General features: G+C 35.9%; 1 protein-coding gene across 2 annotated transcripts in view; it reads right to left on the minus strand.

The window, feature by feature from the left end:
• Window positions 1-3,602: 3,602 nt before the first annotated feature.
• Window positions 3,603-24,769, minus strand: part of LOC120772078 (tyrosine-protein kinase receptor torso) — a 144,899-nt gene continuing 123,732 nt past the window's right edge. For both annotated transcript variants that reach the window (XM_040100472.1, XM_040100473.1), the window contains exons 15-17: window positions 13,683-13,820; window positions 9,928-10,071; window positions 3,603-8,020 (exon numbers count right to left, since the gene is read on the minus strand). In XM_040100472.1, the coding sequence (XP_039956406.1) occupies window positions 7,882-8,020; window positions 9,928-10,071; window positions 13,683-13,820 (421 nt within the window). In that variant the 3' untranslated portion in view covers window positions 3,603-7,881. The remainder of the gene's footprint in view (window positions 8,021-9,927; window positions 10,072-13,682; window positions 13,821-24,769) is intronic.

Below are 24,769 nucleotides of genomic sequence, written 5' to 3' on the forward strand. Positions count from 1 at the left end.
TTGACTTCTTTTTTACTTCTTTTTCCGTCTTTCCTTTCCTGATAACAGTATCTCTGTGTATTTAAAATCGGTTGAATCGGGTCAATATTTCCATGATTTTCGAACTTTCGGGCGACTTTATACCGCAGTTTTTTAGTCATAGCAGTGTATCTTTGTGCATGAAATAGATAAAATTGAGCGAAAACTTAATCAAGCTCCCATATCAGCGTGTCGACTGAACACTAATTTCGAAATTCCATGACTTTTCCCTGACCGAAAATAAAATTCCAGAACCTACAAACAAATAATTGTCATTCAAAAATTCGTTATAATTGTAAATTATTTATTTTAAAAATAATTTTTGTTTGCTATAATTTACACCTAATACCCGGTACTGAGTAAGAATTTGGAACTATCAATTATTTTATACTTTTTCTCAGATTTCCAACTATCCATAAAAGATCAGTTTCTTTCGATCAAATGTTTATAACTTTTGAAAATCCAATAATTACTATTATTATCAATTGGTTTGAAGTTAAACTTCTTTTTTATAATTAATTCTCCATACAGTCAGTTTTTTTTCAATATTATTGATCACAAAATAGAAGATACATAAATTAAGAAATTAAATAACATCAAATAATAGTAAGCATTGACTAGCATTCGAATGTCTAAATTAGAGATAAATTACTGATGTTCGATCATATTCATTTCCTCATCAACTTGTTCTAATTGCTTACGCATATTTTCAAGGATACCCTTTTTTTGCTTCCAATTCTTGTACTTGAATCGTAGCTAATTTTCTTTTCTTCTCTAATAATTTCGTAGTCTGCTTATTTTCTTTTCGCTGTTTAAATGTTTCAGTATAACGAGCATGTGCTATATGAGCTTCGAGAATAAGTTTTTTGGTAATCTCAACATTTTCAATTCCTCCGCGGACAGTAACAGCATCATATATACACCTTCTAGCCACTAAAAATTCTTCTTTAAAATTATCCATCAAGCATTCTTTATTTGCTGAAAAACCTCTTTCCACATTAGCATTGCCGTGAGAAAGAGTAGTTACGATTTTCATTACTTTTTTAACATTTTCAGATGGCGGAAAATCTTCAAATTTTGAATCCAAAATCGATCCAGTCGTTCTTTTGGTGTTGAAAAGTTGTTCAACAATTCCTTAACTACAGGCTTAGGGCATATATTTTTAAATTCACGATTGACTTTATCGGCACTAACACTACCAATCCATTTATGTTTAGTCAATGTCAGTATTAAATTTTTCAATCGCTGTTCACAAACTTCGCAGTTTTCTAAAGCAACTTCCAGGTCAAAACATGTAATCGCTTTTGTCACTTTATAAGGTAGTGGTGAACGCTATTGTAGCTTCAAAATGAGTTTTTTCAAACAATTCTTACATTGCTGCCGGAATTCAAAAATTTCGAGTTGACTTTCATTTTTTATTTCAGATAATGCAATAGTGGTAGCTATCCCAACATCAATTCGTTTAGGAGATAGTAAGTTCTTATCATAATGCGAGAATTTAAAACATCATCTCAATTTCGAATTGAAAAATTTTTAAAATGCTGTAGACATAATAAAAAATAAATTATAAATTTCCCTGACTCAAGTTAAAATTCCCTGACTTTTCACTGACTATTCCAGAAATTTCAAATTCCCTGACATTTCCAGGTTTTCCAGGTCAATCGCCACCCTGCATATAACTAATATAAGGATTTTCAAGCATCCGACTGACTTTCCTCCATATGGTTGGTGTTTATATGTGAGGCACCTTAATGAAACCCAGGAAACATTTTTTAGTATGTGGCATGATAATAGTTAATAGTTGGGGTCCATACTACCCCAACTCCCATATACTACATATGCAATGATTTTCGGTTTTTAACAAACTTTTTTCCAGTAACAAAAAATAATAGTTTTTTAACTTTTCCATGTTTTATTTGAAATAAAAATTCTATACCTCTAAAACCACACTTTATTTTACAACGTTTGAAAATTTGTGCCTGTGTTTGTTTGGGACGTGTAGATGTGCTTCCATAAAAATCGTTAAAATGTCCTTTGGGTGCTCTTAGATTTTTAGTTTGACACATTTACTTATTCATATATGTACATATAGTTTGTGCACATGATATAATGGATATGCAATGTAATATGTAATGCAAATTTAATTGTTTTAAATTTTTAGTTATTATACTTAAATAATTTGTTGAATTTTTTATATAAGTTTTAAAATTCTCAACAAAATGCATTTTTGTAGCTTCGATTTTCTTGCTTATGGTAGCGGTATTGTCTCTCCTGTATTTGTTATTATTATTTAATTAATAAATTTTAATTTTAAATGTGTAAAAAACAGTTAGCTTATTTTAAAACTTTAAGCTTACTTAAACTATTTATTTTATTATCGTCTTATCGATTTTTAATTGAGCTTTTTTGAGTAGTTTTAGGCCATGCTTTTCAAATAATAGTTTAAAAAGTATGCGAGTTAATTAATATCTCTGTATGCTCACACACAGTTATTTAAATGCGACCATTTGAAGTCTGCTAGTCATTCGTCGCCAACTTCCTTCTTTACGGAATTATTTGCTTATTTGCTTTGATTTTCAATTTCATTGCCATTTTGGCGAGTGATATTCATTACAAGGGATGAGCAAAAGCTTAGCGTATACATATACACACGGCTTGTCACTAACTCGAGCAAACGAAGAGCGTAAAACGAACACTTACGATGGGGCAATGCGATGATATATGTGCATAATCAGCAAGGATAAAGGGATGCCTAATTTATGGCAGCGTGAGCGTGCTTCAAAATTAGCGTTTTTATAACATTTGGCATTGTAGCCAGATCAGTCAAAATAAACATTTTTGGGTATTTAAATTAAAATTCCCAATATTTATTAAGATTAAAAATTATTATGATGGGTGAACCAAGTAGAGATGCTTTTTTCAATAGCCTTTTTTTGTTAGATCACGCGTAAGTCCTGCTGAGCTGTCTTGCGATTTTTGTTCAGTATTGTTTGGCATTTCATCATGGAAAGACTTACGCGTTTAAAAATCATTAAACTATATTACGAAAATTCAAGTTGTGTAGTTGTGGAAAAACCGACGGTTTGGTGTGGTTTGTGAGCCCGTGGAATCAGATGTCTACATATATTTCTTCAAAAATGTTGCCGATGAGAACGTAATTGTCAATGGAGACTGTTATCGCGCCATAATAACCGACTATTTGGTTTCAACAAGACGTCGCCACTTCCCACAAATCGCCTCAATCAATGGATTTATTGAGAGAACACTTCGCCGAGCAGATAATTTCAAGCTATGGGCAGGTCGCTTGACCACCAAGATCGTGTACAATCACACCGTTAGACTTTTTTCTGTAGGGATATGTAAAGTTTAAAGTCTATGCGGGAAATCCCGCTTCGATTTAGGCCTTGCGTGTCACGCGTGTCATTCGCCAGTTGCCAGTCGAAATGCTCAAATGAGTCATCGAAAATTGGACTCAACGGATGGACCATCGGAGAAGTAGCCGTGGACAAAATTTGAAAGAGATAATCTTCATAAAATAAATGCCAAAAAATGTTATTTTTTAAATGGAAAAAAACATTGCCCACTAAATTTGCAGTTACTGTGTTTTTTCTTTACAAAAGTAGAGAACCTCGAATTGGATATACTCGTTTAACATATGGAGAAACTAATTAAATCCTTTTTTTGTGATTTTTTGACATACTTATTAAAACAACTGACGTTCGAACTTCAACACTAAAAAAATGAACTAAACGTATTAGCTCTCAATTAGTAAATGCTTTTTTATAATTTTCAATTCTACATTAACGAAGCATTACATCACAAAAGATTTCATCACATAAATTTCAATTTCGCGTTTTCTTTCATTTTCATTGTTTTACAATTTTTATTAGTGATCTTTAAAAACGACAACAAATATTTTCGTTCCATTCTTTTGGTGGGATTTCAATCTGGTCGTCCCGCTTATACCAATTCCAAAATGTCAAAATCTCCTGAACTCAACTTAACCGTCAAAGTTTTTGAGTTGATTTAACACCCATTCACTTATAACTTTCCTCGCTTTACGTGACAGTTCATACTGAAACAAGGAAGCGCCAAAAACAAAGGGTATGCCACATTGAAAGCTTTGCTCTCTAATGAAAATGGTGACTATTGCTTGGCAAAGCGTAAAGGGATGAGAGTTGTCCAACATTTTGCTTGACTTCGTGCCGGAAACTGTTTATGTGAACGCACTCATACATAAGCGTACCCTAATAAGAACTTTTCCGTCAAAACAAATGTCTGATGAAAAGCGAAGCAAAAGTTCTATGTGAATGGGCCTTAAGAGTCTTCTGAAACGGTTCGCTTGAAACCACTGTCGCTACTCGTCAACGGCTTACAAACACATACATTTGTACCCTGCAGTTAAAAGTTAGAGTTGAGTGTTATTAAATATTTTATTTTTATAAGCATTTGAGCTTATACTAGATTCACAATCGCTTAATTTTTATTTATTTATTGAAGGAACTTAGTGATTATTAAATCTTAACAGAATAATCCGGAATGTTAACGTGCAGATGAGAAAACTAGTTCGGAGAGAGCTTTGATCTCCATAGCAATCAAGAGATGCATACTAGCTGGACTTTGTGGAAATGATTTTGTCGGACTTATCCGTATATATGCAACATGCTTCTTTAATCGATAGTGCTATCTCGATGACAAATAATTCAGTTTCAATACTCGTTTTTGGTGATTTCAATTTACCATGTGCCTGATGGAAAACTTTTGATCATTATATTGCACCGATTTTCAATCGGTCTTACTTTCACGAATTTGTGGAAAAAATGTCCTAGTTGGGTCTGAACCAAATTAATTTAATTCGGTATAGATTTTGTGAATGCTTAGATTGATATTCCTTCAAAGTGTTTCGTTATCCAGAGCCCTCTTGTTCAACCTGAGGGCTCGTATCATCCTGCTTTGGAAATAACTCCAGAAATCATAGACAATGTACTGGATAGCTTCTATGCACGGTTTAACTTTGCAAAAGCTAGCTTTCAAAAGTTGAACTTTCTACTGTATTTGGCCTGATTATTACGGAGATATTGAATTGAGTGTCTCGCATTTTAACAACAATATTATGAAATTATTTCAGAAGTAAAAGCACAAAACCGTGTTTCGCGAAAGATTTATATAAATAAAAAAACAAAAAACTCGAGCTTTTAAACATTTTGAAAGAACTGGTTTACTTGTCCTAAATACTCTGCACTGCGTCGACAAAATTCGGACCTAAGCAAAAATGTTATACAATTTTTTTAAAAAAGAAAAAAATAATATTGTACGTAATCCAAAACTATTTTATGATATCGTTAATTTCCAACGCAGGATTTCCAAATGACCGTCCTCGACGAAATACAAATCTACCTTATCTTTTGACAATCACATTATTTCCAATATGTTTTCGGAATTTTTTAAGTCTACTACTCTACTAATTCTCCTAAAATGTTTTCCTGTCAACACCTGCTCTGTCTGAATACTTCAATCAACGCTCTAGTTATTTTTGAAGAAGACGTTTAACTTAGTTTATATAAGTTAAAACAATCTTTTAATTAGGGCCCAGATATGATACCCTCATGCTTCCTGAAAAATAGTGCCAAATACATCTTCTTGCTTTTGACAAGGATTTTTAATTCCTCTCTCTCTCTTCCTTCAACATGGAAACCGTCCATCAACAGTTACAATCCCTTTGCATGAAAGTGATTCAGGTTATGCATTGTTTACTTGTACATTGAGAACTAGTATAGGGTAATGCAAAACTATCAGTTGTACCTAAGTTTTATGAATCTATCATTATAAACCATATAACTTGTTCGATGTCTCCGTTAACTTCTTCTTCTCAGCATGGATTTCGTAAAGGGAAATCTACTCTAAGAAATTTGCTTGAATTTGTAAACCATGTATCATTGGGTTTTTGGATGTTATATATACTGACTTTAGCAAAGCTTTCGATAAAGTTAATCTCTCGACTCTCGTCCATAAACTTGATATTCTGGGCTTTCAACCAAGATTTCTTCAATGGTTATCTTCTTGTCTTTATAATGGAATACAACGGGTGTTATTTGAGGATACTCTTTCAAATTCAATTAATTTTCCTTCAGGTGTTCCGCAAGATTCTGTTCTTGTTGTTTATTGACAGATATCTCTACTGTTATAGAATTCTTAAATATTTTATTATATGCCGACGACATAAAGCTTTTTAAATCATATCCTTCAATTGATGAAAGGTTTCTGTTCCAAACAGACTTAAACAATTTTGTTTCGTGGTGTGATAGTAACGCTCCCTACGCTTAATTTTAGTCTTCATATTGATACTATAGTCTTGAAAGCGAAAGGTATTTTCAATTTTGTTAAGCGTTGGTCTAAAGAACTTAGAACACCGTGTGTTACTAAAACACTTTTTTTAACTTTGATTAGACCTATATTAGAATATGGATCTGTTGTATGGAACCCTAGTTACCAGATCCATTCCCACAAGTTAGAGTCGGTTCAAAAACAATTATTTACTTTTCGGCTTAGGGCATTTTAGATGGGGTTCAAGGTTGAGTCTTCCTCCATACATTAGTCGTTTAAAGTAAACTTTTCGTGAACGCATTATTTCGGCCTTTGATCAAGATCGTGTGATTTAGCATCGCTGGACTATTTTTTGTGGGGTTATATGAAGTCGCTTGTCTTCGCAGATAAGTCCGAGACGATTAACGCTGTGGAAGAGAGTAATCGGCGCGTTATTTTTGGCGGCCTCAATTGCTGCTAAAAGTGATCGAAATTTTGGTTTCTTGGCTGGAATTTATTCGAGACAGTCACGGCGGTCACTTGTTCGAAATAATTTTTAAAATATCTTCGGAGACCCTTATATTTATAATAAAGCTAAATTATTGGCCATAACCTTAAATTATATGCGTTTTATTACTTCTACTATCACATATGTACCGAAAACCACCCTTTATAAAGGAGACTTTATTTATTCCCTACCCGTTTAGAGTAATCCGATTAAATTTATCTACTAAATGAATCTAAACTGAACTCAATCCTGACATTTGACGAAGCGATGAGTGCTTTGGGGATGATGACATTTTAAAGAATCAACTAGGTTGGAAGGTCCAGATTTGTGATTATTTTCTGTTCGATAGAGTCAAAAGTCAAACTTCGATTTCAACAAAAAACAAAAATAAGAAAAGAGTACTTTTTAAGGAACAAAATTGATTTGAACTTGTAAGAACTTTCTGATGACGGTAGAATATTTTTTAGAAATAAAACAAGATAATGTAAACTTTTGCTCTTTTCATTCGTCTTTCGCTAATGAAATCTGCTGAGAGCTGTCGTAATGCACAGATCGTATATCAAATAACATGCTGTGTTCTTTGTTTTGAGATTTCATTTCAGTTTTATTTCTATTCTAAACCAAAGTTTAGTTTTGCCTAATAGTTTTACTAAATTTGAAATAATTTGACTGTGGCTCATTTGACTACAGGGCATACTTGTATGTGTGGGCGTACGAGTGTACAATCATTTATTGCTGAAGAAACTTTGGTTTCTCTCCTTTCTTGATATATAGTACTATACTAAAGTGCACTTCAATTCCTTATTAATGCTAAGTTCTAGTCCTCCACGCATAGGTACAGGCATATTCACATATACATATGTATCGTACCATATGTGTGTCCGGTTCCAAGAATGTAAGAAATGTCTCTTTTATTCTTGATCGGCCACAAATACTTAACAATGTATATAAGTACGTATATATACTGTATGAATGTATGTGTGTATGTAAATGCTTTGTATAACTTTTGTACTCCCAATTTCCAAGACTTCACTCAAGCCGATTTAGTGCGACTACAATGGCTTCAAATAGGAGTCGTCCATATTCGACGTATCCAACATTTCATCATTATCTTCATGGTGCTCTTGAACTTGTTGCTTTTTCTGTTGTTGTTGTTGGTATTGACTGTCTTTAGGGGTGTACTGTTCAATGCTAAACGAAAATAATGAAAGGAGGATAATTGGTTATACAAATTATTTATTCATGTAGATAAATGTTTAAAATGTGTATAATTATATACAGTATGAATTATGGATTAATTCTGACTCGTCCATAAACATACATGTAAATGCGTAATTTGTTTTTATATAATTATAAATTAAATAGTATTAAAAAACGTGACGTCATTTCTTTTGAATACGACTTATGTAATGCATGCTCCCAAAGAGTACTTCCTAAGGATAAGGTTTTGACAATAGTGTCCTCAATTCATAACAATATCAATGCAGAGAAAGCTGTTAATCCGCTTTTACCGCCCATCGTTCCATCGATTACGGTATTTGCCGTTGCTAATGCGCAAAGGACCATAAATCTTCCATATAACCTTTCTGTCGAAATCTCGTAACGCCGACAGATCAAATGTTGTCATCGTCCATGCCTCTGCATCATATAGCAGTACGGGAATAATAAGTGATTCATAAAGTTTAGTTTTTGTTCATCGAGGGAGGACTTTACTCTCATTTGCCTACTTAGTTCGAAGTAGTACCTGTTGGCAAGAGTTATTCTGTGTTGGATTTCAAGACAGTCGAAATTATCTACGACTTCGAAGTTATGACTGTCAACAGTGACGTGGGAGCCAAGTCGTGAGTGCGACGACTGTTTGTTTGATGACAGGAGATACTCGTATTTCGTCTTGCCGTCGTTCACTGCCAGCTTTTGCTGCCATTTGCTTTGCTTCCTTGTCCAGTCTGGAGAAAGCAGAACTAACGGCGCGGGTGTTGAGGCCAATAATATCGATGTCATTGACGTACGGTAGTAGTTGTACACTCTTATAGAAGATACTACCTTCCCTATTTAGTGCTGCAGCTCGAATTATTTTCTCCAAGAGCAGATTGAAGAAGTCGCACGAAAGGGTGTCGCCCTGTCTGAAATTTGGTATCGAACGGCCCGATCCTGACGGAGCTTTTGGTAATGCTCAGCGTTAATTTACACAGCCGTATTAGTTTTGCGGGGATACCAAATTCAGCATTTCGTGCTGTCGAAAGCAGCTGTGAAATCGAAATCGAAGAGGTGGTGTGTTTCTTTTAAAAAATTTGGCACATGATGAATATCTGGTCGGTTGTTGATTTGCCAGGTCTAAAGCCACACTGATAAGATCCCATCAGTTTTTTGACGGTGGGCTTTAATCTTTCACACAATACGCTCGATAGAACCTTATATGCGATGTTGAAGAGGCTCATCCTACGGTAGTTGGCGCAGATTATGGGGTCTTCCTTTTTGTGAATGGGCAGAGCACACTTAAATTTCAATCGTCGGGCCTGCTTTCGTCAGACCATATTCTACAAAAAAGCTGTTGCATTATCCTTTGGCATATAGGCCATTATTTAAATTATTTTTAACTGCAGAAGATCCTTCCTAATGTGATAACTGTATAGTATCCTGTTGTGGAGCTTAGTTCTGGCGTTTTATATGTTTTCAATTAATTGCATTTTGTGGGCATGGTAGAGGTCCAATTACAGCTATCTGCAAAACCAACCCTCTTTGGGTGCCGTAGCGTATCAAATTTATTCAAGATTTCTCAATTTTTTTCGCATATCCTCGCTTGCAAGGACGGTCTGACGGTTGGACGGGCATACGGACACACAGACAGTCAATGTAATAATCTAACGGTTCAATACGTCTACTCATTGCTAAATGTAGAAATAAATTATAAACACTTATATATGTACGTATGTCTGTCAATAAACTTGGTATTCATCAATTGAAATGCATGTGATTTTTTGTTTTTTCGATATATAATTTTGCATGCCGACTTTACCGCTTGTATGTACATGCATTATTATATAACAAAACAAACAAATAATCGATTCATAGCTTTCTCCTATTTGATATGTACTTACCACTCCAAATTTGGCACACCCAATACAGTCTCGATTTGGCGTTCCGGCTCATCAACCATGAAATCTTCAAGAATTTTAATAACTTCACTGAAAGTAGGGCGCTCACCAGGATTTACATTCCAACAGGCATACATGAGGTTGTAGCTATTAAACGAGGTACAAGCACAGAAAAAAAGATGAAATAGTTGAAAAGAGTGCAAAAACCATGGCAGGACCTTAAAACAAAAGCACCGAAAATTTGTAAAGGAATTCATTTTGTTGGTTGTGTTAGTGAACAAATAAGGGTAACGAAGGAACTCTTGGCAAACAATATTCTGAAGGTAGCAATCTGTCCGCTCCACACAAAAGACATGCAATATACATACTTACATGCATGTATGTACATATGTATTGAGGGAGATTAGGGTGTACTTTTGTGAAAGTAGTCTAAAACAAAGGTTACAGTGTTTTCTAAGAACCGTGAGCCCTTGATTTTGAAACTTAATACTAAGTACTTCATATATACTTCATATTTCTATATTGGCTAAAGACGTCAAAGTCTCTATGAGTACGATTTTTTGCGACGAGTACATTTTCTGATAAGCATAAAGCGGATGAGAGCTATAAAGGTGACTTCTAGAACAGCGTCATCTATGTAGCTCCAAAGCTTTACCACTATTATGAAAGTAATAAAAGGAAAAATCCCTCTAGGAGCGGAACCGTTCTTCGTTGTGGGCCCTACTTTACGAGAGGAGCTATTGAAAGAGGAAAGAGCCAGTAAAAAACGCTACTGGTAACAAGTGCCTGGCCTTCGATTAGCGAGAATATTTTTGGGAGAGCTCCCTATAAAACGACACAAAAAGCTCTTTCTAGAAACAAATTAAGACAGTTTGTGAGATTTCATGCAGACCACTGTAGGCTCCGGCGTCATTCGTTTGAGGTTAGGGTTCTGTTCCACGGATCAGTGTCACTTCTACGACCAAAGAGGCATGATCCAGAGCACATACTCCTGAATTACCCCACAATCGTAAAAAGAAAACGTTAAAACCATTAAGCCTTACCTTACAACCCTCTTTGATTTAATTGCATTCAATGAATAACGGAAGAGGGTACAATACACAATGTGTCAGAAGGCATGTCTGAATCCATCTACCAACTATTTTATTAACCTTTTTCTTAGGTAACATGACCAGGGGGCTCGATACCACAAAGAGACTATAGTTAGCTCGTATATCTTAAAAAAAAGAGACCTCAACGCTTCGAAGAGTTTACGTATTTTACATATGAAGTCCTTTAAAGCTCTCTGGCAAATGGAAAAAAATTGGGTTGGGGTACTTCAGTAATCATAATAATACTAAAAGAAATGGACGAACTGAAAATGGATGTACCATTTCCAGTTAGTGCTGCTGAAGAGAACATTTGTTGTCTCTTGTCCCGGGTGATGTATTTAAGTAAGGGGTTTTTAGACGTGTGGTTTTATTGAGACAATACTTTTTCGGAATTGGTCGTTTTGAGAGCTTTTGTTTGCTTTACACTCAGTTTGGTTTGGCATTTCAAAACAAATTTATTACTATAATAATGATTCAGTTTGAGCGACGAATCTCGCGCAGCGTCCAATATTCGGTCTATCTAATTGTGTATCAAAATCGATATTTTGAGGAATCATGAAGAAGACGCGAATAAATCCATCCACCAGAGGGCGGAGCAATGGGAGCTGTGTTCAGCCACTTTACGAATTTGATGATACGATTTTGATGAAGCATCTGGTTTGCGGACTTACAAAATCCATTTAGTGTAAGAATTGAAGCTTAATAGACCCAAAACGAGATGACCACTGAGCTCACTTTTAGTGAAATGGGTATTTGGACTGATGATAATCAACAAGCCATAGTTGAGACAACGTTATATCTTCAAACGGTCACGACAGTAATTTGTCCGAAATTATTTTTAAGACATTATGGCAATCCCCTTATCATTCTAAAAAACAACTAAATTCTTGCCTTTTATTTCTTCTTGAAATTTAGTCTTTAGTCTTACAAAATTTAATTAATTTACCTTAACTTCCTTAATTTTACTATCTGAAAGCCACATAAGTATACAAATTAGGAAAAAATATTTAAACATTTCGTGATTCATTCTTGTCAATGGGAATCCCCAAATGTGATTGGATTAGATTAGATTGACAGACGAGGATTGCACCACGACCTTAAGTGCATTGTCTAAATTAGCAAACCTCAGCAAATTGGTAAAGTCCAATATATTGCTGGGTTCTAGTGAAGAGATGTGAGTCCTATTTGGAGACATGGATCCTTTAACCTATGCAGCCAATTAGCAGGTGTTTTGGAGTTTCAGGCTCCCTGTCGTAGAACCAGAAATTTGTGGAAGAGGCTAGGCCCATGTTGTAGTGCTTCTTTAGCTTGCAGTGAATTTGTCCCTAGGGAGGTTGATTACATATTTAAACCTGCTGAGGTAGTAAACCTCCATTAGCAACTTGACATGGCGCATGCCTATTCATTTTTCTATGCCGAGCAGCTCCTTTATGGTATGGCGACCCACCATGATGAAGGATTCAGGTTCTATCAACTTAGTGGATGCTCATCAGCCGGTTCATTCCCGGCTATACCTTTGTGATCTCTCCCTGCGGGTAGGGATTAGAATTTACCCTCGGTAAGGCATGCCTGTCGTAAGAGGCGACTAAAATCCATATGCACTATGTCTTTCTTTCTGGGCTGAAAATGTCAGAGATAGTGCTATAATACTCAGCTTGAAATGATATAATAAACTTTATATTAAATTCCTAATATAAAGACATTTGTTCTTCAAGCGACAAATGTTACCAGTCAATGAGTTATGGGGGCTCAACTGGTCGTAGCAAAAGCTACAAGGTCTTACCAGACACTTTAACCTGGTACCACGGGAAGCAGTTAGACCTTGGAGTTTACTCCAATCTGCTCATTGGGTTTGGCCCTTTGAGGAAATTCGTAGTGGCTGTGGTTGAAACCTAAAGGCAGGCGGATTGTATTGATCCATGTGCTTCAAAGAAAGCACCGTGAGATAAGGCCGTCGCCGACAGGTACTCACATAAATCACAAAAATTGTTGTACTTTTGTGACCGGTCATTCAAAGGTGGACTTGGTGCACTTACCGGTAGGCTATTCAGCCGTTCTCATGCACCAGCGCACCAGCAGCGATTTGATCTCCTAGGCAGAGATTGCTTTAAGTGCCGCTTGACTATCACTAAGTATGGTTATACGTTCGTTGCGAAAGTTGCGTTGGAGGTTTGCGTGGTCCTACGACTCGTGCACCAATTCCCTCCGACGTTTTCGAGTTGTCGGTGTTAAATCTGATATTATACTTGAATTAGGTTGTGGATTTCTAACAGAACTGGGTTTTAACGCTGAGAAATCAAATATTTTTTCGCAGATAAGGAGCAACCTAATATATATGTAAGTATGTGTTTTATATGCATACGTGTGTATATTTAGGTGGGATTATCTGATATTCAAAATAAATAATCATATATGCGTACATACGTAGTATGTGTATAAAGTTATATACAATACGTATGCAAATAGCGCATCACGTTTTAACTATGGGTAGGCGGAAAATTAAACTTCAATTTCCTCTACAAAGGAATGTATGTAAAGCTTAAAACATTTACGGACATATGCAACCATATGTGTATTGCTTATATAAAAATTCATAGATACACACATACTTACATATATGTATGTATGTATATATGTGTGCTTAAATAACATCGTTGATTTACTTACAATTCAGGTCCGCAATTCCTTGGCTTCTCCATGCGGTAGCCGGTTTTCAGCAGATGCAATAGCCGATGCGTCGGTATTGAGGGGTACGGTGTGCCGCCGAGTGTCACAATCTCATAGAGCAGTATGCCATACGACCAACTGTTGAATGTTTCCGTTATATTGGCGTAAAAAATATGCATAAAGGTCAGTTTTCGTTACGGCAGCGTGGTTTATTATATTTATATTGGTGACATCCAATCCGATATGAAAAAATAAACATATGAAAATGTTTAAAAGCGGATATAAAATTCATTAACGACCAGTCAATTTCTACATGAATAAATGTGTATCGTGGGTAGAAGTGAAAGACCCAAATACGTACGTACATACATAAATATTCTCATATAATTTAGGTTAATTGAATTTACAGAAGTATGTGAGAACACAGGTATATCAAATAGCGATTGAAGAAATCATATATGAAAAGATAGAAGGCAAATGAAAGCTGTGTGTTCGTTACGTAGCAAGGAGGGAAGAACTAATTTTCCCATTTGTCATGAATATATTGGCAAATACCAAAATACTCTTGGTGTTCAACGTTCAGGAATATGTAGTATCGGCCCGTTCATATTAATGCCAAGGACTAGGGGAATATGTGAACTAATCAGTTTTTTAAGGGAAAACAAAAAATTTACCCGTTTTGTTTAATAACATTATGCTATTCCTCTCACAAACCGAAATGAATGGCTGACGGTCAAGCAGAAGAACGAATTTTATAATATTTGCTATAATTTTTGCTGAGTGTTGCGACAGGTAGGTACTATTTTTACTATAATAACTACATATGTATATATAATTTAAATATGTATTTTTCCGTAGTTCCTAGGTGGAACATAGGGACTCAATAATCAAGTTATAATTCATTTTAAAGCTATGAATTTAATTTATCTCCAAGAATAACCACTTCCCTGTGCTTCTGCTTCGACTTCCCGTCACCAGGTGTTGGCTGGTCTCCCGCGTCTTCGGCTTCCTAGCGACTTCCAATCTAGCGCTGTTCTGCTAATGTCATCGTGAGGCTTTCGCAGAGTGTGGCCGATCCATTTCCATTTACGTCGTCGAATTTCGATATGGATCGGTAGCTGTGTGGTTACGGTCCAAAGAGTCGATAATTTTTCGATGACATCGATTAAGAAAGGATTGGGAAAGGATATTCCAATTTTAATTTTATTTAATAATCTTATATATTGTATGCGGTCGCACTGGTTTGGGCTGTTCCTCGAGTGGAAGAAAATAAAATGTACAATTCGGTGCCATCTGGTGGCTAAATAAACGGTCAATAAACGGACGACCCAAACTCAGGTGGAAGGATGCAATGTAGAGACGACATTCTTCTTTTTTACTCGCGTGGAAACCGCTTACGCGGCTATAGCCGAGTTAACAACAGCGCGCCAGTCGTTTCTTCTTTTCACTACGTGGCGCCAATTGGAGATTCCAAGCGAAGCCAGGCCTTTCTCTGCTTCCCCCGGCGGCTACTGCGCTGAACTGTGTCAATGTCGTCGTATATCTCGTACAGCTCATCGTTCCATCGAATGCGATATTCGCCGAGGCCAACACGCAAAGGACCATAAATCTTTCGCAGAACTTTTCTCTCGAAAACTCGCAATGTCGACTCATCAGTTGTTGTCATCGTCCATGCCTCTGCACCATATAGCAGGACGGAAATAATGAGTGACTTATAGAGTTTTGTTTTTGTCCGTCAAGGAGGACTTTACTTCTCATTTGCCTACTTATTCCGAAATAGCACCTGTTGGCAAGAGATATCCTCCGTTTGATTTCGAGGCTGACGTTGTTGTCGGTGTTGATGCTGGTTCCTAAATAGACGAAATTATCTACAATTCGAAGTTATGACTGTCAACAATGACATGGGTGCCTAGTCACGAGTGCGACGTCTGTTTATTTGATGACAGGATATATTTCGTCTTGCCCTCTGTGTCGATTCTCTTTTCACGGGTTTTTTCTAAGATTTGGCGCGTGGTGAATATTTGGTCAGTTGTTGATTTGCCAGACCTGAAGCTATACTGACAAGGCCCAATCAGTTTGTTGACGTTGTGCTTTAATCTTTCACACAATACGCTCGATATAACCTTATATGCGATGTTGAGGAGGCTTATCCCACCATAGTTGGCGCAGATTGTGAGCTCTCCCTTTCTGTGAACTGGGCAGAGCACACTTAAATTCCAATCGTTGGACATGCTTTTATCATACCATATTTGACAAAGAAGCCGATGCTTGCTCCTTATCTTTTCTTCGCCGCCATGTTTAAATAGCTCGGCCGAAACTCCATAGGGCCCCGCTGCTTTGTTGCTCTTCAGACCGGTAATTGCTATTCGATCTTCTTCATGGTCAGGCAATGGAACGTCTGCTCCATCGTCATCGATTGGGGAATCGGGTTCACCTTCTCCTAGCGTTATTCATTCACTGCCATTCAGCAGGCTGGCGAAGTGTTCCCTCCATAATTTTAGTATGCTCTGGGCATCGGTTACTAGGCCACCTCCTTGGGTTCTACAAGAGTATGCTCCGGTATTGAAACCGTCTTTACTCGCCGCATTTTTTTCTAAAATTTTCGAGCATTACCCCTTTCGGCCAGCTTATCAAGCTCTTCGTACTCACGCATTTTGGCCTCTTTCTTTTTCTATCTGCAAATGCGTCTCGCTTCCCACTTCAACTCTCGATATCTATCCTATCCCGCACGTGTTGTGGTCGATCGTAACGTTGCGAGCTAGGCAGTCTGTTTTCTTACCGCTGCGACAAGGCACTGTTCGTCGTATCAGCTGTTCCTTTGCATTTTCCGAAAACCAATGGTTTCGGTTGCATCTGTACGTAAGGAGTTTGGAACGCCGTCCCACAGTTCCCTTATACCGAGTGCTCTCAGAGAGCAGGAGTGCAAGTCGAGTGGAAAATCGTTCGGCTATCTGTTGTGATTGCAGCTTTTTGACGTCGAACCTTCCTTGTGCTTGTTGACGTGCGTTTTTTTGCTGTACAGAGGCGGGTGCGAATCTTGGCTGGAACAAGATAGTGGTCCGAGTCGATGTTAGCGCCTCGGAGCGTACGCACATCTAAAACACTGGAGACGTGTCTTCCGTCTACCACAACATGATCGATCTGGTTGGTGGCTGTTCGATCCGGAGACAGCCAGGTGGCTTGATGTATTTTCTTGTGCTGGAATCTAGTATTACAGATAACCATATTTCGGGCCATGGCGAAGTCAACCAGCCCATTTGGGGGTGTTTCCTCGTGGAGGCTAAATTTACCGACTGTTGCGCTAAAGATACCCTCTTTGCCCACCTTGGCGTTAAAGTCGCCAAGCACGATTTCGACATCGTGGTAAGGGCAGCTATCATACGTGCGCTCCAAGCGCTCATAGAAGGCATATTTGGTCACATCGCCCTTCTCTTCCGTCGGGGCGTGGGCGCAAATCAGCGATATGTTGAAGAACCTCGCTTTGATGCGGATTGTGGCTAGACGTTCATTCACCGGAGTGAATGATAGTACTCGGCGACCGAGTCTCTCTTCCACCACGAATCACAAACAAATCTTGCGCTCCTTTATATGGCCACTGTAGTAAATGCCACAAGGCCCTACTCGCCTCAGTCCATGTCCCGACCATCGCATTTCATGGACGGCGGTGATGTCAGACCTTAATTTCCACGAAGACATCTACCAGCTGGGCAGCGGCACCTACCAAATTAAGGGACCGGACATTCCAGGTGCATTCTTTTAAATCATTATCCTTGTTTCGTTTGCTGTGGTTATCATCAAAAGGGGGATCTCTCATTTGAGGCAGTTGACATCTTTCCATTGGGGGCATTTTTTTCGTGGCGGGTCCCAAACCCATAATTTATTGCGTATGTTCAAGGCAAGGTGTAGAAACTATTAGCGTTATATGATGTTGAGTACACACAGGTTTCTTGCTAATCGTGCAGTGCTCGTATGTTTTACGGCAAATTGAGCTCGAGCAAACAGCGCATGTGGCTCATTGACTTGTTTTTCTCTTTTTTTGGAGCAACTCCCGTCGGCGTGTTTGGCTGTTATGCCTTTGCCCATATATTTCGGACAATATCAGCTGACAACTAATTTTTTGGTAAGCGTTTTCGAGAAAAACCCTTCGCTTATATGTTTTTGACGCGTTCCAATTAGGGTGTATTTCTGTCCATAAAATGTAGGCATAGGGGCAAGACATCCACAATATTCGAGAAAACAACTATGGACCAACGAATAGTTTGTCTGTCTCATGAATGTTTTTACTAAGTGGTCAATTGTGTCTACTCCAGATTTTGTAGAATTATAAAAATTTATTATTTCCGGCAAGTTATTGGGATGATTTTTGTTAGGATGCAAAGTGCTGAATATTTTATACATTTTACGAATTTATTGAAAATGGTAACTTATTCATTGAAGAAGAAACGACTACTTAGTACTGATAATCGTCTTAACTGCTGGTTAGTCCACAAACCGGCCAAAAGCGCTTATTATTTCTCACAGTGCCCACCAATGTCATATTTTTATTCAGTAAAAGTAATGTCAAACCTCGAGTGGTAAAAAGTTATATGTCGTTATATTCCGTCCTTCATACCCACTAACTAGATCCAATGCTTTGCTCCGTCTGTGCAGCTGCCGAACTTTTTCCCAAATATATGTATTTGAAAATTTAGTTCGCATATCCGCAACTACTTATGCCTTTATCCCGTGAATGGGCATCTGCCTCTAAAACGCACATCGTCAGTTATGTTTTCAAACGACAGTGTATAAATCCCCAATTGGAGCAAGTGTATCGTACACTCTCTGAGCTCTGCGATTGCCTCAGTTATGGAACCTCAGCACACGACTTACTACATACATATTTCCGGGTGACATTTTAATCGATTCAATTGTACTTGTATGTCATCAATTGGTTTATATTTCTCTCCAATTGTTTTAGCGCCCTCGACATTGGTGAACTCTAAAATAATTTTTATATTTGCGAGGTAAAGCACAGTGTAAATGATTCTTTTAAATTTGATATTCGGTAAACTGCATACACTGTAACCCCGGGGTGTCGTCGAACTATATTTTCTGTTCTGGGTCTAGTGCTATTGGTTGCAGTCGGTTCTGTTGACCTCTCAATGTCCTTCTCCTTTGAAAAATAAACGGGAATGTTATTTAAACCAGCGCAGACTGGTCGATTTAATAGGCCAAAAATAAAAAAAATAAAAGTTTGAAATTTGCCACTGTTTGTATCAAGGCTATTTCTTAAAACACCAACAAAACTAACGGTAAATACATTTTTGGTCTATCCCATTCGTAGGGGCTACGAAAGCAAGAGAAATGAGACAATAGAAACACACCGACTGTGCAGTGAAAATAGCTTAAAAATTAGCTCTTATAATAAATTAAATTGCGATATAAAATCGTGTTTAATCCCCATATATCGAAATAAGTACCTATTGATAAAAAAGGCATATGTTATATAACAAAGTAGTTTTTATGTAATAATATATTGTTTAATTATTTAAAAGAACTGTTTTATAAGTGCCCTTTCAAGTGGTATGTTTTTCCTTATACATCGATTTAAGGTATACAAACAGTTGTGATCCCAGTCTCGCCCTTAAATGAATCAAGTTCGTTTATATTAGTTAATGTTTTCTAAGTCTATGCTTTTGATTTCAGCTGCAACTTTTTGCAACTTTCTTTGTTTTTCATGTTATTCTACCAGGCAAGTGATTTTTTGTGTGTTATTTTTTATAATTTTTCGTATTTACGTGTACGTAAATTCGTGCATATTTTATGGTTTTCATCGTACATATATACACATATTTGAGCTTTGGTTTTCATTTTATCATTTTCTCACTTTTATCAAATGTTTGTTTTATACGAACTTTTATTTGGGCACATCATATCGGTGTAAACTTTCACGCCTACTTATACATTTTTGAATTTTGGTGTTTAGAAAATGTGTGAAGAAATATCACTTATCACCGAAGCAAATTTAATAAAGTTTAATTATTTACTTAATAGAAGCTTCGTTAACAAAAAACTTGATATTAACTTTTAAAAAGTTTCAAAGGAAAAACAGTTATCCTGAGCCAATAAAGGTCTCAGAATCTGATGTTGAAGTTGAGATAAAAAAATTACCCCACCACACTGCGTCAGAAATGTAATTAATGAACGGAATGAGTCCTCTAATTACCTATTATCAATAGGAATATGTGGCTTTGATGGCAATTCTGGTCAGAGCGAATATAAACAGAAATTGGAAAATAATACTTTGGAAGACAATAATTTATTTGTCACGGCATATGTCCCTGTATAACTGATAATAAAATCGCAAAATGATGAAGAGAACAAACAAATTTGGAAAAACTGCAAACCGACCTTCATCCACCCGCTATTGCCGTCCTGGTCGAATTCAATTTCAAAAGGAATTAGTTTAATAAACCCTCAATGCACTAGATTTGCGCTAGATCCTGCAAAGGAATTAACTTCAAAATATTTCTGGTATTATCTTCCTTCGTCAGTCCGTAAAATTTTAATTCACGCTCCTGATGTTATTCACTATGCACCAGTTTCAATTGTAGAGCTCTCATAAGAATCTGCTGAGTCAAGCAATAAGGACGTTAAGATGTATCGACTCCATCATACATGAAAGAACTAACGGATCGCTACAAATCAGGGCTTGCTAAACCGATTGCTTTTGAGCTTAGATCCTTTCATCACCAGTCAAAGAAACTATCATGCAAAAGTAAATCAATTTTATTAAAATCAGTTTTTGATTTGATTGAATAATATTCAAAAAAATCCTTTTTTCGTTTATCAAATTTTTTTAATTTAATATAATTAATTAAAATTTGTTGCCATGGGGGGGTGGCAGAGTGGGAAACGGGAGAGGGAGATTTTAAAAAGCTTTGGCAAAAGTTTCACTTTTATGTATATATGCAGTGGAAGTATTTTTGGCAGCTGATTCCATACAAGACTGACTATTGTGCAGCGTCAGCAATACTTTCTTCTTGATTGCTAGCAATGTAGTCTTTGGAAGATTCGCCATCTGGCAATTCTTCCAATACAATATCACTATACTCCTCAATGTCCACGTCCTCCATTAACGACAAGGCAACAACACAATCAAATGCTAACCGATGATCAGCTTTATTGAATTTTACAAAACTTCTAAAATGCTTGTCTTTTTACACAAAAAGTAATTGTGGAAATGTCGAAAATGGCGCGAAACTTGCACTTGATGCTTTAAACAGCTGATGGGCACTGAATGACCTTATGTTGCCCACACGTTGGTTTTGATTTAAAACAGATATTTTGCACTTTTTCGAATCGAATTCTGTCAATGCAGGAAATCCCAAAATTTTGTAACTTTTATGAAATATAAGAAAAAATAACATAAAACGATCACGATATAACCTTAAGGTAACAGAAGGGCCATTTATTAATTTCGAGCTAAGCAAATAAATTACTGATAAATCAAATACATAACTGTGCCAAAATCATTTGAGTAAACACAAGCAGAAAAAGGCATTAAGGCCATGATGAGACCAATTAAAATTGCATTAAATGTCATTTATACCACATACATAAATAGTTACGTGATGAGTGTGGTCAACTTTTTCCAAATTTTTCAGTTAATCAAAATAAAATTACATAATAATGAACGAGTCGGATAATTTAAAATTTTGTTTTAATTTGTCCTTCTAAAGTTTAGTAGTCACAGTGAGGCGTGATGGAAAATTAATGGTTTGAAATTATAAACGTTAAGTCGAGTTTTGCTCAAGACCTGGCAGTAAATAAGCAGTTAATTCAATAAAAAATCCGTCATACGTTCGGAATCGAAATAATTGTTGGAAAGCATGAAGGCGCATTCCACAAATGTTGAAAAACTGGGTCAAACAAAAAATTCAGTCAGTAAACACAAATTATTTATATATGGTATAAATGTAGATGTAGACACATACATATGTATGTATGTAAATAAATCTGGAGTTGTATGTTTCTTTGCCCCGTATAACCTCTGAAATGGCTAGACAGATTGTGATGAGACCTTCACAAGCAGATAGCTGATGAAGTGGAGAGTAACTTAGAGCTCTTTTAAAAAAAAAATAATAATTAAATAAAAACAAAACAGAAAAATTTTTTATATGCGAACTACAGGAATTCCACACGTTAGTATTCAATTACTTATTTTAAAAAGTCTAAATAATTTAAACCTTAGAAAGCTAAGTGTCCTTTTCACACATACTACTGTGCCAAAAAAATAAAGTGACATTGTATTTATTTTGAAAATTCTTTATTTATCCTTCCAAATCAATTTCATCCCCTTCGAAGTATGTATGCATATCCTCAAATTTATTTTCAATTCAACCTGTTTTCTAAATTATTTTTTCTTTAGGTTAAGCAAGTAAATGTAAAACTTTCAAAAATTATATTCTAATACAAAACTTTCCGCACTACAAAAAATTAGTAATTTTTTTCATAAAAACATTTATTTAAAGTTTAATATTGGGTTTTGAAAAAGTCTTTTCATATTTTGTCATTAGATGTCATTGGAAAGCTGAGATCTTAAGCTGCATTTAACCAAAATATAAATTAAATATGGGGAAGTTGAAAAAAAGTTACAGCTGTTCAAAAATGAGTGAAAATAATGAAGAAATTCGCTATATTTTGAAATTTTTGTATAGAAAAGAGAAGAATGCTACACAAGCCACCAATGAAATTTGTGAAGATTACGGAGCCGATGCTTTATCAGTCCATGTATATATATATTTATTTATTTATTAGTATAAGTATAAAAAATAAGTTGAAGTTTGATTAGAAATATGAAAAAACTTTTTCGCCTACCAATATTATAATTAAGACACAAGCATTCTTTGTTGCTCATACGAGGCGGTGTACTACATATATGAATGCTATACGTTTGATGCATAACTTTTAAAGAAATATTTTTCGGAAAAAAATTACTAATCCATTTTGAAGAAAAAGTAGTTATTCTTTAAAGTTGTAGGTTTATTTGCTATGGAGATAAAGAATTTATTGCAAGAGATCAAAAAATCCCACATAAAATATATGGGAAAAGTAAAATTATTTGGACACGGTTTAAATTGAAAATTAACAGCTTGTTTAGTTTGAATTCATTTTTAGAGCAAAAATTGAAACTTCGACTAACTGTAAATTCCGGCAGACAACGACATGTGTGCTTCAAGCATTATTATTATCATAACAGCGTCGCGTTAATAATTGCATACATATTTGGACCACAATGTCTGAAATAGTACAAGTATATATGTATATATGTATGTATGTGTGTATGTATGTATGTATATGTATATTTCTGAATGAATGTTATGTATGGATATGTAGTATGTTAAAGTAATAATTTGTTTGAGTGCCAAGAATAAATTGCTGGGCACATACCGTTTATATTTTTAGCTCGCTTTACAATGAAATGAATTAATCGAAAATAATATGCTGAGAAAGTTTAATATTTGTAATGGAGAAAATTACGAATTTGATCATGAAAGTAAATGTTTAAATACATGTTTAAATACATTTACTTTGATCACCCACATTTACTTTCATGCCTTCTGTTCCATTTTAACGTATCAACTTTGTATTACCATCAACAATAGCTACAAATTGAGCTCTTAGTAACGCTTATTTTTATAAAATAATCTTTTGAGAGTATTTCTTTTTCTATCCATCAAGATGCATTTGATATTCCTTTTCTTTAAATATGAATGAAAAGTTTACTCACTAACAGTAAATTGTCCTAAAAACAAGAAAAAACGTTAACTTCGGCTGCACCGAAGCTAATATACCCTTCACAGGTGTATTTCTTTTAGTAACTACATATGTGTCGGGGTGTGTAGAAGCTACATGCTATAGTAATCCGATCTCAACAATTTTTTTGGAGATTATATTGTTACCTTAAGCAGTAATCCATGTCAAATTTCGTGAAGATACCACGTCAAATGCGAAAATTTTCCATACAAGCCCTTGATTCCGATCGTTCGGTTTGTATGGCAGCTATATGCTATAGTGAGCCGATCTGAACAATTTCTTCGGATATTACATAATTATCTTAGAAAATAATCTCTGCCAACTTTTGTGAAGATACATTGTTAAATGTGAAAATTTTCCATACAAGAACTTAATATTTCAACATTCATTAAATGAAAGAGTGAAAGGACTACAATAATGTTGGTATCTAATTAACTTGTATTGTAATACTTGTATGTTAGTACGCAGATTTGCTTAGTCTCGTTACTAGATTTTACTTCATATCCGAGATTTTGGTATTGAAATCAACTTTGTTAACTCAAATGAGATATATATATGATATAAAATTAACCAATAAGCCAAATGTAATCTATTGGGTATATAAGGAAAGAGGCTAAATGTGAAAGGAAGTTCTCCAATAAAGCCTTTGAGTTATAGCACTTTTACTGATTTTCAACATAGCCCTTATATGAAAAGTGGCCGGTGTTATAATCCGATTTCACACTGTCGGAGGGGACTAAAGTGCCTTGGGAGATATGTTCTTTAAACCTATTAGAGGCGGGAGTAACCACCTTTTCAAAACTTTTAAAACCATAGATGCCGCTTCCTAATACGATTCGTTGTAAAAAAAAATTGTATCTTCAAGGGATGCTTATAACTCTTCGATTAATATCGATTTGTGTGCTTGGCAATTGCTCGATTCCACCCAGATGGTATACTATCCTCTTTTCACTCAAGTTAGTAAACTTTTACTATATTCAAATGTTTCCAGCTTGCCTCGTCAATCTGATCCCTCACATATATAACGGATCATACAAGTAGAGGTACTTTTTTCAATAGCCTTTTTTGACAGATCACGCGTGAGTCATGCCAAGCTATCCTTTAATTTTTGTTCAGTATTGTTTGGCATTTCATCATTGAAATACTTAATACTGATTAATATTTGACCGAATAGACCATGTTTAGACAGTGAAGAAAATATAACAGCCGTAGCTGAGAGTGTATCGCATACCGTGGAGAATCGATGCGGCGCCGTTCGCAGCAACTCGGTCTGATACATGGAACGACTT

The sequence above is a fragment of the Bactrocera tryoni genome, chromosome 3 (assembly GCF_016617805.1).
Source record: "Bactrocera tryoni isolate S06 chromosome 3, CSIRO_BtryS06_freeze2, whole genome shotgun sequence".
Classification (NCBI taxonomy): domain Eukaryota; kingdom Metazoa; phylum Arthropoda; class Insecta; order Diptera; family Tephritidae; genus Bactrocera; species Bactrocera tryoni.